The sequence below is a fragment of the Suricata suricatta genome, chromosome 9 (assembly GCF_006229205.1).
Source record: "Suricata suricatta isolate VVHF042 chromosome 9, meerkat_22Aug2017_6uvM2_HiC, whole genome shotgun sequence".
Taxonomy (NCBI): domain Eukaryota; kingdom Metazoa; phylum Chordata; class Mammalia; order Carnivora; family Herpestidae; genus Suricata; species Suricata suricatta.
The window spans coordinates 120,767,979-120,783,158 of record NC_043708.1 but is presented as its reverse complement, the minus strand read 5'-3'; the positions used below and the strand labels follow the sequence as shown (position 1 = coordinate 120,783,158).

The window sequence follows — 15,180 nt, the reverse complement described above, 5'->3', positions numbered from 1 at the left end:
CGTGGGTTCAAGCCCTGCATCAGGCTCTGTGCTGACAGCTAGCTCAGAGCCTGCAGCCTATCTTCAGATTCTGTGTCTCCCTCTCTGACCCTCCCCTGCTCACGCTGTCTCTCTCTCAAAAATAAATTTAAAAAAAAAAAAAAGAAAAGAAAGAATTTAGTGGCGGGTCACTTGGGTGGCTCAGTGGGTTAAGCATCCAACTTTGGCTCAGGTCATGATCTCACAGTTCCTGAGTTCAAGCCCCACTCTGGGCTCCACACCTTCTCTCTCTCTCTGCACCTGGTGAGTTTCTCTCTCTGCCCCTTGCTCACTTGCACGCTGGTGTATGTATGGATATCTCCCTCCCTCCCTCCCTCTCTCTCTCTCTCTCAAATAAATAATTAAATTAAAAGAAAAAAGTTAGTGGTAACCCTACCCTTAACCAAACTTAGGGTTTTTAAATTTAGAAAAGTGTGAAGACACAAAAAGCTCTATCTTAGGGAACAATTGATTGGTTTAATGGGTTTACACTATAGCTGGGTTTATACTATAGCAAGTTCTTAGGAAAGGGGTTCAAATAGCTTAGTTATGTGTCCTCTATGAATCTAATGGTCTTTTGAGTTACAGAATTAGAAGCATTTCTCCAACCAAAACTCCCAGTTATCTAATTTTCTGTTCACCAGATTTGAAATTCTGCTCTCTTTGTCCATGGGGCTTTTATCTTACAGTAGTCTCATTCTCTAGAGTCAGTGCCCCTATCCTTCATTGTGACCTTTGTCCTTCCAAATCTCTGATTTTTGTCTGATCTGAAACACCCGAATTCCTTTCTGTCTTTCAAGCTTCCTTTGTGATCAGTCACAAACATTGCTGTGCTTTTTTAGTGAAAAACTTCATATAAATTGGACCTCTGAAATCCTTGGTTAGTAATTATCTCAAGCTGCACTTGACATACTATACACCAGTGGGGAGAGACCAGTGGTTTTTACTAGTATAAAACCATAAGCTATCTCATAATTAGAAATCAACTACTCCTGGGTTCTCTTTCTACTGCTGTTGAGAAGATCTCTAACCCAGAAGTCTGCAGCCAGTCGGCTGTATAGCACTGTTGCTGATGGGTCTACCCAGGTATTGATTTCATCACCCCTCCGCCCCCACCATGGCTGGATGGGGCTCTACACAGAACAGGCCTTCTCAGTTTATGTCTGTTGGCCATACAAATAGTTCCATTTTCTCTTCTTGTCACAATGTGTACAGCATTTGGAAATAGTGCCATGTCAAGTCATATTAAAGCACTGGGCAAAAGAAAAATGTGGATCCATGCATACATGGTTTTATATCTTTTTTAATGGCTGTTTTTCCCCAGGACATTGAAGTAGTTAGAAAAATTTTGGAAAACATAAAAAATAAGTGTATTAAAACTCGCATTATTTCAAGTTTAAATATTTATATCAAACACAGAATTTATAATTTTATTTTTCTGGTTTTAATGGAAGCAAGCTCATCAGTATTTTTAAATCTACTTTTTAAAGTCACATTTTCAATGGAAAGAATGCCATATTTGATCATTTCTCTTGACCAAATGACAGTCTTAAATTTTTACTAAAGTTTCACTTACTGACTCTTTTTAAAATTTGGATACACTGTTTATTGTGGATTATTAATTTTGATCTTTTGAACATATTGCAGCAAAATATTAATTGCTGAGTTTTTGTGGCACCCTATTAAATATTGCTCCTGAGGCAAGCACCTCACTTACCTTCTCCTCATCCCAGAATTGTTGGGAAGCATTGATCTTAATCCAGTGGTGCTCAGCCAAGGGCATTTCTCATCTGTTGAGGATGTTGGCCACTTCTGGATACATTTTTACTGGTTACAGTGTGCACCAGAGGCATACAGCAGGAAGAGGCCAGCACTGCTGCTGAACTGGCCATGGTGCACAGGACAGCCCCTATAACTAGTATTACAGAGCCCAACGTGTCAGTAGCACCCAGTAGTTGAGAAACTCTGGTCTAACAAATGGAAATTTGATGTTTTGTTTTTGTCCTGATGTCATGAATAGAAAGCGAACCACGGGATGCTGGAACCGACCAACGTAGCTCTGGCATTATTCGCCTTCATACAATAAAGCAAATAATAGACCAGGTAAGTTCTTAAAAATTGCCCTATTACATTATAAACTGTGAATGTTGTGTTTTTGAGTGGATGGAATTTAGTTAATTTGGATCTAGAAAAGTAGCTTTTCTAAAATTATTACTGGTATACCATAAAAAATTAAGCCTCTACTGAAAGGCATTCCAATAACCACTTTCAAAGAAATAGTATTACATGCATCAAAAGATATTTATATGTATAAGGAATATGTTGTTACTCTACAGGGTCTTGTTAAGAACATTAAATTTTTATACTCTTTTTCACTTTACTGAACTTAGATAATACTGCAACTTGTAAGTATTGGGGCTGTCTTAAAGTGAGCTGGTTTAAGAAGTTTAAAAAAAATATGTTGGGCTAGAATTTGTATTGAACTAAATTCTGATTACAGATTTTTCTAACATATAATCTGGAGACATTTTGGAGCCTAATTAAAGGTCCATTACCATTGGGATGTAATCTAGGCTGTGACTGTTTTGAACGTGGTAATTCTTAAATAACTGTCTCTTGTGTCCTTGTTTATTTTTTTTGCTTTGTGTCTTCAGGACAAACATGCTTTATTAGATGTAACCCCAAATGCAGTTGATCGTCTGAATTACGCCCAGTGGTATCCAATTGTAGTATTCCTTAACCCTGATTCTAAGCAAGGTGTGAAAACTATGAGGATGAGGTTATGTCCAGAATCTCGGAAAAGTGCCAGGAAATTATATGAACGGTCTCATAAACTTCGTAAAAATAATCATCATCTTTTTACAAGTGAGTATATTAAAGGCCTTCATTTACTTTAAAATGTATAGGCAACAATATGTAGACAAAAACGTTGTGGTGTGCAGATGCTAAAACCTGTATAACCTTTGCTTTGGAAAGCTTCCTGTTGTATTAACCGCTGCTGTTTGATTGAAAGAAAATGTACAGGGCGCCTGGGTGGCTCAGTTGGTTAAGTATCTGACTTCAGTTCAGGTCATGATCTCAGCATTTGTGAGTTTGAGCCCCATGTTGAGCTCTGTGCTGACAGCCTACTTTGGATTCTGGGTCTCCTTTCTCTCTCTGCCTCTCTTCCTCTTGCCCTTTGTCTCTCAAAAATAAATAAATGTTAAAAAAAATTTTTTTGAGAGAAAATGTACAGCACCAAACTAGAAATGTCAAGATGTGTGTCCTCAAACATATTTCAAATAATTAAGAAATGATGATTGAGCTCTTAGGCTTGAATGAAGTCTGACTTTTGACAGTGTTCTAATCAAAAAACAATGTTGTTAATTTATTTTCAGCTACAATTAACTTAAATTCAATGAACGATGGTTGGTATGGTGCATTGAAAGAAGCAATTCAGCAGCAACAGAACCAGTTGGTATGGGTTTCTGAAGGAAAGGTAAGAATTTCCCGTTATTTCTTTAACCCTTTCAGTAAATGACATTACAAATCAGATGCCTTTGAGTTAGCCATTGTTTCTGATCAGATTAACATTTTAGAATAATTTGGGGAGAGTTTGTTTTTGATAGAAGACTGTTTTAAGTTTTTATAAATTGTTTTTGATAGTAAAAGATTCTGAAATTTCCCCTCCTATTGAATTACCACTTCACTGGTGTTGTCTCAGAGTTCTTAAATGATAACTTTTTGAGTTCTGGGGAAATGACTTAGAACCTGGTTTCAGTTTCCTCCTCTGGAAAATGAGGAGAGTTAAATGGGTAGGTGAGTGTTGCCCAGAGTGCTGTCCTCTGCACACAAGATTCAGGACTTGGTCAGAAAGAAAAAGACACTGAAGGCAAGTGATGCAGGGGAAATCTGCAGTCACAACCCCCACAAGGTTCAGCGGGACCCACCAGCGTGGTAAAGGCTTTGAGAAGTCTTAAGTAAAGAGCATGTTATATTACTTTGTTTACCTAGGGAATTTTTTTTTTTGGCTTAGCACCTGTTAATATTGTTATAACATACCGGGAAACATTGGACAAAGCAATTCTTCATTTTTAGATTCAAATTTTGACTTTATATATATCCAAATGGCCAGCTTTATTATTTTTTTTATTATGTTTTTAAATTTTATTTATTTCAAAAGAGAGCATGAGCAGGGGAGGGGCAGAGGGAGCCAGAGAATCCCAAGCAGGCTCTGGAATGTCAGTGCAGAACCCCATGCGGGGTTCGAACTCATTATCTGAGTCAAAATCGGGAGTCGGACACTTAACCAAATGAGCCACCCAAGCACCCCACAAATGGCCAGCTTTGGAAAAACTACTATCTCTTGTCAGGCTTTCTGGTTTTATAGCAGTCTTCAATGGGAAGGAACTGTTCATTTTGTTTGGCAAGTTAATACAGCTGAAGGAGCCTTTTGTTTTTAATATCTTGTACCTTCAGTACAATATTATTAATGTTTTGGTTGCTAGAGAAAATGAAGAATATCTCTGTTGTTTTGTGTGTGTGTGTACGTGTGTTTTATATTTCCTTATTGGCTTGGTTTTTGTGGTGTGTTGCACCTGCATGGCCCTTACTTTCCCCTGCCTGGCTGTGGCTACAGACGCTCTGGCAGTGCATGCTGCATGCTTAGGCCCGCTGTGCCCTTTATCCAGAAAACACAGTCTCTGCAAGGAGAGAGGGTACGGTGCTCTCACATCTAGAGGTAGTGTCTGGTCTGCTAGTCCCACCTGTGTTCATGTGCAGAATCATGGTGTTTTCTCATCAGTACCACTTTGGGGGATGGACTGTGCATATTAGGTCATCATACCACTTTGAATAACTGACATATCATCTGGGACACTTGACAGACAAATCGAGGTGGAAAACACCTACTTGCACCACTTTCTAGAAACACACTATTACTAATTTTCTCTCATGTGGCATTTGATACAAAAGATTGCAGTCCTCGCCATACAGATCTGTAAAAACACAATTCTTTCAGCAGCCCTTGTCCAGTAGAGTGGTTAATAGCTTGTATTGGTGATTCTCGAAATGAAATTAGTTTATAAATGCACAGAGTGTGCTCTCTGAGGGATTTTCTTTATCCACAGATCTTAATATTCTATAATTTCTTTTTGTGATATTACTGTGTGCTTCTTGTCTTTGCTTGGATTTTAAAATGAGGTCTAACTCCCCATAATTTTTTCTGTGAGGAAAAATAGCTCATTTGTTAGTAGGATAAATTGATGCATTTTGCAAATCAGAAAAGGTTGTTATAATTTAAATGAAGCTTGCTAGATCTCCTGCCCTTTCTATTGAAGTATATTTTGTCATAATAGATTCTTAAACTAAAACCACGTCATTTCACATTGACTTTCCTGAGCAAACTACTTTGGTCTAATTGCTAGGAAGAGTTCTTTTTTGCAAGATCTGATACGGTATTGTGTGTTCCCTACTAAACCAAGAAAAGTCATCCTGAGGCTTTCTTAATGTGTAGGCATATGTCATTTCTTGGTTCAGAGCAACCCATGGTTCTTGCTCACTTGTGCATTTCACACCACTGAAAGCAAGGTGGGTTAGTGAGTTCCAGGTTAATTCTTCCCCAAGAACTTAAATACTTCCCTGGCTGGCTGATGGGTTATAACCTTTCAGAACCCTGGCAAGTTAAAGGTTAGAGTAGACTGCAAAAAGACTTCTCTTCTGCAGCAGCCATTAGAGAGTTCAGAAGCCATTGAGATTTCTGTGGGGGAGATTCTCCTTTAACATAGAGCAGAGCCCTAGGACTCTCACTCCCCAAGCCCGGCAGGTAGCCTCTTGAAAACCAGAGTCCCAGGGAGACCTAACATACCCTAGTCTTTCTTATCAGGAAGGCAATACTCAGAATCAGGCTCATAAGAGAGCCAGGTATAGGACTGTGTGGAAAGCCCCATTCAGGCAGATCAGGCATGATGTTTCTCCTTTAGTCTGTGCTACAATGGAAGGAGGATTTTCTGAATTCTGGATTCCAGATCCTTCAGCTCTCATACCTAACTGGGCACAATGTCCAGGCAAGCTCTTCAGTGACTGTTCTAATTAATCCAGGTACTAGTTTCAAACTAGTATCTAATAGCAGCCTGTTGATGCAACTCTTTAGATTCCTTTCCCTCAGATACTTCTTGTTATCTTTCTAGTCTACTCAGAAGATAGACTAAAAAAATCAACTCAGCTCTTACCTACTTATAAAAGAGAAACATGATTGCACTTTTCCCTCAGCATCCATCAGATACTACATAATTCTTAATTTAATGAGGCAACCAGCACTTAGGTGATTCTTTCCCATTTTGTTTTATAAAAAGTTAAGGGCCAAACACCAATTTTTTAAACAAGTTGTTTTCTAAATGTATATGTATGTAAGCTCTTACTCACCTTGAACTGTGGCATTTATTTTCATAGTTACTCTTACATGCGCTGTTCTGTCAGTGTGTCCTTGTTTCTGTGAGCTTGGTTTGGTAGTATTACCCCTCTTCCCCTGGCTTTGGGGCAGTAAAGTAGGGACTGATTAGGTTGATGAGGTTTTGTAACCCTGAGTGGTATCAGAGTTCCTTCATGGACTCCTGGGGCTGAGCCTCGGAGTCCAGCTTTGTCCTGGCTGGCCAGCCAGCAGTTCATTCTTCCACGCCCTTCAGATCTCCAAGGATGCTCTGTGTGTCTGCATGTGTGCTGTACAATCTTCTTGACTTTTCCTCACCAGAAGTTTTAAGAAATAGATGTGATTTCTCCAAAGAAAAATATCCTTTTCAATCTCCCTTGTAAAATAAAGGCCATCTCTTAAAGAACTACTGAATAAAATTTTTGATTTACTTTTATTTGACCCAGGCGGATGGTGCTACAAGTGATGACCTTGATTTGCATGATGATCGTCTGTCCTACCTGTCAGCCCCAGGTAGTGAATATTCAATGTATAGCACGGACAGTAGACACACTTCTGACTATGAAGACACAGATACAGAAGGCGGGGCCTACACTGATCAAGAACTAGATGAAACTCTTAATGATGAGGTTGGGACTCCACCGGAGTCTGCCATTACACGGTCCTCTGAGCCTGTAAGAGAGGACTCCTCTGGAATGCATCATGAAAACCAAACATATCCTTCTTATTCACCACAAGCGCAGCCACAACCTATTCATAGAATAGACTCCCCTGGATTTAAAACAGCCTCTCAACAGGTAAGCAGCAAGAATTCAACGTTTTGTAGTTAGAGGTGCATTATTAAATTTTAGAATGTGGTGATTGAGTTGAAGAGTATATTTTGTCCTTTCTTGAGATTAAGAATTGATCTTTAATTTCAATTTGACAATACCAAGGACTTAATTCTAAGCTTTGTGTGTTTGTCTTACACAGCAGTATACTGAATTTCTTTTAAAAATTGAGGACATGAGGTCATAGTTTTGTTATTCAGCACACTTAAAATGTATGTCTGCCAACCCCTATAAATGGAAGTGGGAAGTTAGCAGTAAACAGAAACACTATATTTAAAATATTTTAAACACTTCACAGAAAGCAGAAGCCTCATCTCCAGTCCCTTACCTTTCGCCTGAAACAAACCCAGCATCATCAACCTCTGCCGTTAACCATAATGTAACTTTAACTAATGTAAGACTGGAGGGGCCCGCCCCAGCTCCTCCCACCTCTTACTCACCACAAGCTGATTCTTTAAGAACACCAAGCACTGAGGCAGCTCACATAATGCTAAGAGATCAAGAGCCGTCATTGTCGTCGCATGTAGATCCAGCAAAGGTACCTGTGCCGCAATGTTGCCCTCATTTGTTGCTCTCCATCAGTCTAGCACACGATCATTTTTGCTTTGCCCTTTAAGTGTTCCTTTTGCTTTTTTCCTGTGGGCTTACACACCATGGTGCTTTCCAATCAATACAGATCGTTTCAGTTTTGTAGTGTGCATGGCTTCTGGTGGTATACTACTGATGATGTAGAGATAGGCGTTTTAATTGGGATCTGTGCTTAATGTTTTTATTTTTACTTTTTTTGTTTTCAGTATCTTCCAGAGGTCCTTGTACTTTGTAGCTGTGACCCATCATAAACATTTTTGTGTTTTATAAACTATGGTGTCCATACTTTTCCTCTATGATTTTTATTTCCTGTGTCCAAATCAAGTGGAATCAGTAGTTCAGTGTATTCATTTTCTACTAAATTTAATAATTATCTTTAACTCACTTTCATTTAGAATATGCTAAAACGTAAAAGCCCCCTACCTGCATTATAAATTTTGAGCTTTCACTTAAACTTGCTTTCTCACTAATCTCTTTCTTTCTTGGTAATGAATGGTGGAACATACCATTTTTACATACTAAATTATATTCTTGTCTATTAAAGTAGACTAGAATTGAAGAACAGCCTTTGTACTTATACATGAATTTTCTATACAGGTGTATAGAAAAGATCCCTATCCTGAGGAAATGATGAGACAGAATCATGTTTTGAAACAGCCACCTGTTGGTCACCCAGGGCAGAGGCCAGACAAAGAGCCTAATCTGAGCTATGAATCCCAACCCCCATACACAGAAAAACAAGCCACTAGAGACCTTGAGCAACCCACATACAGATACGACTCCTCTAGCTACACAGACCAGTTTTCTCGAAACTATGACCATCGTCTACGCTATGAAGAGCGCATTCCTACATATGAAGAGCAGTGGTCGTATTATGATGACAAACAGCCCTACCAGCCTCGGCCTTCTTTTGATAATCAGCACCCTCGGGAGCTTGACTCCAGACAGCATCCTGAGGAGTCTTCAGAACGAGGGTATTACCCACGTTTTGAAGAGCCAGCCCCTGTATCCTATGACAGCAGACCACGTTACGACCAGCCACCTAGAAACTCTACCCTACGACATGAAGAGCCGCCAACTCCTGGATATGACCTGCATAACAGATACAGACCAGAAGCACAGTCCTATGCTTCAGCAGGCCCGAAGGCATCTGAACCCAAGCAGTATTTTGACCAGTACCCACGAAGTTACGAGCAAGTACCCTCACAAGGATTTACCTCTAAAGCAGGCCACTACGAGCCTCTCCATGGTGCTGCCGTTGTCCCTCCTCTAATACCCGCATCTCAACACAAGCCAGACGTTCCGCCTTCACATACCAAACCACTGCCTCCACCCCCAACTCTGACTGAAGAGGAGGAAGATCCAGCAATGAAACCCCAGTCTGTGCTCACTAGAGTTAAAATGTTTGAAAACAAAAGATCTGCATCATTGGAGAATAAGAAGGATGAAAACCACACTGCTGGTTTTAAGGTAAGCATGTAACCGTGCCTTTTCCTGCCTTGGACACCTGGGCACATTCAGTGAAGAAGTGCTTCAGAGTGCTTCGTAGCTCTCCTTCTCCTGCTTAAATAAGCCTGGTGTATAATTCTCTGTTCCTGGGGCGTGTTTGTCTTCTTTCTTGCAGCCTCCAGAGGTAGCATCTAAACCTCCAGGTGCTCCCATCATTGGTCCTAAAGTCACTCCTCAGAATCAATTCAGTGAACATGACAAAACACTGTACAGGTGGGTACACTTTGTGGTGTCTGTAGAATGGAGCTGACCAGAATCTGACCCAGTTAAGCAGCAAGCAAGCCTTTTACTATGTTAGAAGAGGACAGAAAGGAAAAGGGAGAGGATCTTGTTTGTCCTTAAACGAAAACTACTGGCCTTTCTAATTAAGACAGTGGCCCTAGGAAGAAAAATAAAGGTCTTGATAGTGCCTTCTGTAACAGACTTTCTTATGCCTCAAGTCTTTCAAAGATATATTCTTCTACCAAGCAATTGAAATTTTAAAGCCCTGCATTTGTATTATGTGTGATAGTTTCTAAAGTGCTTTTTCAGACATGCAAACGCTTAGTTTTCAGGGCTAAGGAAACAGACTCAGTTTCACTAAATGATTAATTTTTGTTATTTTAGTGAGCTATTTTACATAAAATAAATTTGTGATAACTGAAAGCTTCGGTCCTTTTTTGTTGCAGAGTTTCTAAAATTCACTTGAGCAGAGCATACATAACAACGTATATAGACAGTCCTCAACTTAATAATAGTTTGACTTAAAATTTTTCAGCTTTATAAGAGTGTGAAAACCATACGCATTCAGTAGAAATCATAAAAGACCTTTTCAAAATTTTGAATTTTGATTTTTCCCCCAGGCTAGTGATACGTGGTACGGTGCTCTCTCCCGATGCTGCGCAGCCGCAGCTTCCTGTCTGCCACGTGATCATGGGGGTCGACAACCAGTAACTTAAAACCATCCTGTATCCTTACAGCCATTATGTTCTTTCCCTTAAGTATAGCATTCGCTAAATTGCATGAGGTACTTGGCACTTAATTATAAAATAGACTTTGTGTTAGATGAATTTGCCCAACTGTAGGCTCATGGAAGTTCTGAACACATTTAAGGTAGGCTAGGCTAAGCTAGGGTGTTTGGTAGATTAGGTGTGTTAAATGCATTTTGGACTTCTGGCATTTTGACCTTATAGCGGATTCATCAGGATGTAACCTCATCATAAGTTGAGGAAGGTCTGTATTCATATGCTTATTGATAACTTACTTTCTTTGCAACTGCTTTCTGTGCCCTTTGGAACTTTGGACTGTATAGAGCTGTTTTCTTCTATGAGAATCATGTATTGATCCTGGATTAAAATTCTTAAATTCTCTCAGTTATTACTTGTTGCTAACATTGGTGTATATACTTTAAAAGTTCTTCACTGTCTTAGTTATGCTTCCTATTCTCTGTTTAACTGCTTCTAGCCTGCTGTGAGGGTCTAACCAGATAATTATTAAGCATATTAGGTTGTATCAAAGGACTCATGAGCCAGAGGAGGACTGCCTTCTGAGTGTAATGGAATGAGGATGGGGTTTGGAATGTCCATTTTGATTGTTGGACTGCTCAGCTAGATGCTGAATAATCACAGCAGTAAAAGGTCAATATAAGATATTTGTGTATTCCATTTTCTTTGTAAAACAAACATCTAGAAATTTGTTCCATTTGTCATTCATTGTCAGGATCCCAGAACCTCAAAAACCTCAAATGAAGCCACCGGAAGATATTGTTCGGTCTAATCATTATGATCCCGAAGAGGATGAAGAATACTATCGAAAGCAGCTCTCCTATTTTGACCGAAGAAGTTTTGAAAACAAGCCTCCTCCACACGTTCCTACTGGCCATCTCTCAGAGCCTGCCAAGCCAGTTCATTCTCAGAACCAACCAAACTTTGCTAGTTATTCTTCAAAGTAAGTTATTTCACCCGAGACCTACTTTTAAACAATAAGAAGAAACATAATGGTTCCGTTGCGTAGAGTAATCATGTGAAGTTCAGTGCATTTGGAAGGGATATAGTTAAGTCTGTATTTAATACATGATTTCTGTCGGCTCCAGTGGTTGAGCACTATGCATAGTCTCTAGCTCTACGATGTGTGTGTGTTTTGTCCTTAAACTCTGATATCTGATCTACAAAATTTTTGCCATAGGAAAGATGTTAAAAATCAAAGGGTTTTGAGGTGAATACACTGAATGTTTAGGTGAATTGTAAGTCTCCCTTCTCTCTGCAGCATACATAATGCTGATTCTTTTCCTTCTTTTCTGTTTTCTGCTTTTTAAATATGAAAATAACATGAAGGGGGTAACATTATTTGAGGCAAGATAATAGTTGGTTTTTTTCTTCTTCAAGATGAGAAAGGGCTTATCTTTTTTTAATGCTGGGAGCTTGAGTAGACTTTAAGTATTTCTGGTCCAGGTTTACATGTGAGGAAGCCAAGGTCTGGTGAGGTGACAGGCTAGGACTGAATACCCAAGTTTCTCGACTCCCAGTCATCTTTTCCCTGTTCTGTGCTCTTCCCTTTTGTTTACTTGTCTTTTGGGGGTTTTGTTGATTTGTTTTTCTTTCTTGTAGTTTTGTTGGGGTACAAACCCAACTGAGAGTTAGGTAGAAACTTACATAGGCATAAGTGGGTTCCTACCCAGCAAAACAAACCCACAAGAATGAGACACAGTTGTGGATTTATTACAAGGAATTGATAAACAAGTTGTGAGTTCACAGGACAGGAAGAGATGATCCAGAGCTGTTTGAGTCTCTGAGTTCAGGGAAAGCCTAAGTCCTTTTTAAAAGGGTCCATCCAGATAATCTCCCTTTTGATTAACTGAACTCCACTGATTTAGAGGCATTACATCTATAAATCCCCCTCAGAGCAGCACCTACATTTAGTGTTTGAGTGAATGATGGGACTATAGTTTGGCCTCCCTAAGATGACACATCAAAAAGCCCTCAGAAATCACTTTTGTGTCTAAGTTCCAAAGCACCCTGATTTTTACTGAGTTAGATGCTTGTGATTGTCTGAACTTAGCTATCGTTTGTACTATTGAGTGACAATTTTTTTGGAATATACTTTAAAACCTCTATTATTAAAAACCTAATTTTAATTACCACTTTTTTCTTAGACATCATTTGAAGTGAAGATTTAAAAGTCTTTTTCCAGTGTCCTCCATTTCAGTCTTGAAAGCCATTTATGTGAAATGCAAATGCAAACTTTGGGTGCTGCATCGGGTTTCTGTTAAATGCAAACAGTGTCTTACACTAGTATTGTGAGCCTCCCCCGACACAATGCTAGAGAGAGGTGCCCAGTACATCTGGAGAGGCTGTCTGGACTCTGGCAGTGAGCCTTAGGAGCTCATCTCTGATAAGGTAGAGGGGTATATCTTTTTGTAATCATCTTTACTTAAGTCATTAAACACATTCATTCTTGTTAGAAGCAAGTCTAAGGCTATAGTTCAAGGAGAGAGATTTTATTCATCCTTTTATATACTCAGTAAACAGAATATAGCCTTAAAAGAATACATTTAGGCCTAAAAACTAAGAAGTATTTTCAGAGAATCAACTGACAGGCATTTTTGGTTTTGTGTTAATTGAGTTTTCTACAAAGAAGACCTAATAACATATTTGTGAACAAAATTTTCATACAGGTTCGAGAATGCTGCCTAGTATTTGGTGGGTGGGGACCCAGCAACACACAACATAGTGTACTAGGTGCATCAGCTGTCCCCCTTTTCATTAACCAGCTCTGGGATGAATGACTCTTAGCTGGTCAGAGGTTTCTCAAGGATAGGTTTGGCTTTGACAGAAACACATAACATCTGTCTTGGTGAATGGACCCCGAGCTCTAGATGTTTGTGTGTCCTGCTGTGAGTGTTGTGGGAGTGGGAAAGTGTGACTTGAGATGCATTTAGTACACGTTTCCTTCCTTTGATGGAAAGCAAAAACTCCGTAGTTGTGCTACTTGCCTCCATGTGGGTATTGGTGGTAGAGTTTTGGGAAGGGGAATGAGGAGTAAGACATGATGGCTGAGACAGAAGGTGTCTCGTGCCTTCCCCTTCTAATACTGTTGTACTCTTGCATCCGATTAATATGGCTTTAACAACTGGAAAATTATTTAAAACATACAATTCTCTTACGGTATTTCAAAACCACTTACTATTTTTCATCACCAGTAGACTGCCCACAGGCCTTTATTTTCTAAAGTATAATATAGAAATAGCAGAGGAGTCTTTTTCTGGATAATATGTGCTTATGTTCCACTTAAAAACACTCCTGAGGGGACCTGGCTGGCTCAGTTAGTTAAGCATCTGACTCTTGATTCGCTCAGGTTATCATCCCAGGGTTGTGGGATCAAGCCCTGTGTCCATTCCTGTGCTGGGTGTGGAGCCTTCTTAGGATTCCCTTTCCCTCTGCCTCTGCCTTGCTTGTTCTCTTGTGCCCCACGCCCCCCGCCCCCAAAAAAACCCCACACCTCAGAAATGGTGGTGGTTTAGAGAAGGGAGAAGTCTGTAGCACAGGACAGACGTCCCAGAAACCAAGTGGCTCTCACTTGTCTTATAGTTCTGGAGAGCTGGGTTGGAATCAGGGAAGTTAGGAGATAGTGTCTCAGACATTGATCTTTAAAGCAAGTGAGGGGTTTTTAGGATCCTACGACAGGGCTAGAAGAGCAATATTCACAAGTCCAAGCCCAGAGATAGCTTCTGCAGGGCAACTAGGGATTTTTTTTTGTCTCTAGAATAGCTGTCTCTCAAAAGTCAACCTAATGTGAGACTTCTGGGTCTCTAAGTGTTAGTGGTTTTCAGCTTTCTAAGAACTTGTTAAAACTGACATTAGATTTCTGTGCACATGTGGCATTCACTGAGGCTGTGAGATTCAGGCATAGCAGCTTTGCAAATAGGCTCCACCCATTCAAGGACTTGCTTAGGACTGGTAATGGAATCAGGTCTTGCCAGGAAAGATTATAGGTTTATCATAGTCCTGTTTCGAAGGCATGCATATCTCCACTTGCCCATTCATCATCACGCCACTAGGGATCAGCACAGCTGTTGTGTTGTACCACTTCCTCCTATGTTTGCACTAAGAGGACTACTTTTGCCCAGCCCCCCCTTTTTAAATGGAGCATTTCATTCTTACTTCTTCAGAACCTGCTGATTATTCTTAGTACTGCTTCTTTATTTAGTCCGTTTCTTTGCTCACCACTAGCAAGTGAAGCCAAAGTGGGCAAAGATGGAAGAGTACTAAAGCTCAAGTACCTTGCTACTCACTAGCAGCACAGTTAAAATTTGTGCAGGGCAGGGGGCACCTGAGCAGCTCAACACGTTAAGTGTTCAACTCTTGATTTTGGCTCAGATCATGATCTCATAGTTGGTAATGCAGAGCCTACTTGTAATTCTCTTCCTGTTTTTGCCCTTCCTGTGTGCACGTATATGTGTGCTCACTCGCGCACGCGCGCGCTCTCTCTCTCTCTCTCTCTCTCTCTCTCTCTCTCTCTCAAAATAAATAAGCATTTAAAAAATGTATGTGGAAAGTGAGCAGGCAGTACCCGTGTTACTGTATTTTAATTTATTGGTGATTTTCCAAGCTTCAGTGAGAGTTAGTGATGTTTTATAGATCAAATGATTCTGAAGTGGTGGATGTGTATATTTTGGTTGATATTTTAAAATGACATTTGAGTCCATTTGCTACACATGGTTGGTTAGATTGACCATTTTCTTTCATTTTTCTATTGCGCTTTTGCTTTGCCATCACCTAGATTTCTTGGCTCTTACCCTAGCTATGACTACTTGAAAAGGAACATCAAGTGGTAAGACCGGCATTAATGTGA

The 15,180-nt window shown here is 39.9% G+C and overlaps 1 protein-coding gene across 1 annotated transcript in view; it reads left to right on the top strand.

Moving 5' to 3' along the window:
- Positions 1-15,180, top strand: part of TJP1 (tight junction protein 1) — a 231,169-nt gene that overhangs the window by 204,340 nt on the left and 11,649 nt on the right. The window contains exons 17-24 of the mRNA XM_029952281.1: positions 2,039-2,121; positions 2,673-2,883; positions 3,396-3,496; positions 6,871-7,221; positions 7,553-7,792; positions 8,440-9,312; positions 9,467-9,564; positions 11,050-11,277. Coding sequence (XP_029808141.1) covers positions 2,039-2,121; positions 2,673-2,883; positions 3,396-3,496; positions 6,871-7,221; positions 7,553-7,792; positions 8,440-9,312; positions 9,467-9,564; positions 11,050-11,277 — 2,185 coding nt within the window. The remainder of the gene's footprint in view (positions 1-2,038; positions 2,122-2,672; positions 2,884-3,395; positions 3,497-6,870; positions 7,222-7,552; positions 7,793-8,439; positions 9,313-9,466; positions 9,565-11,049; positions 11,278-15,180) is intronic.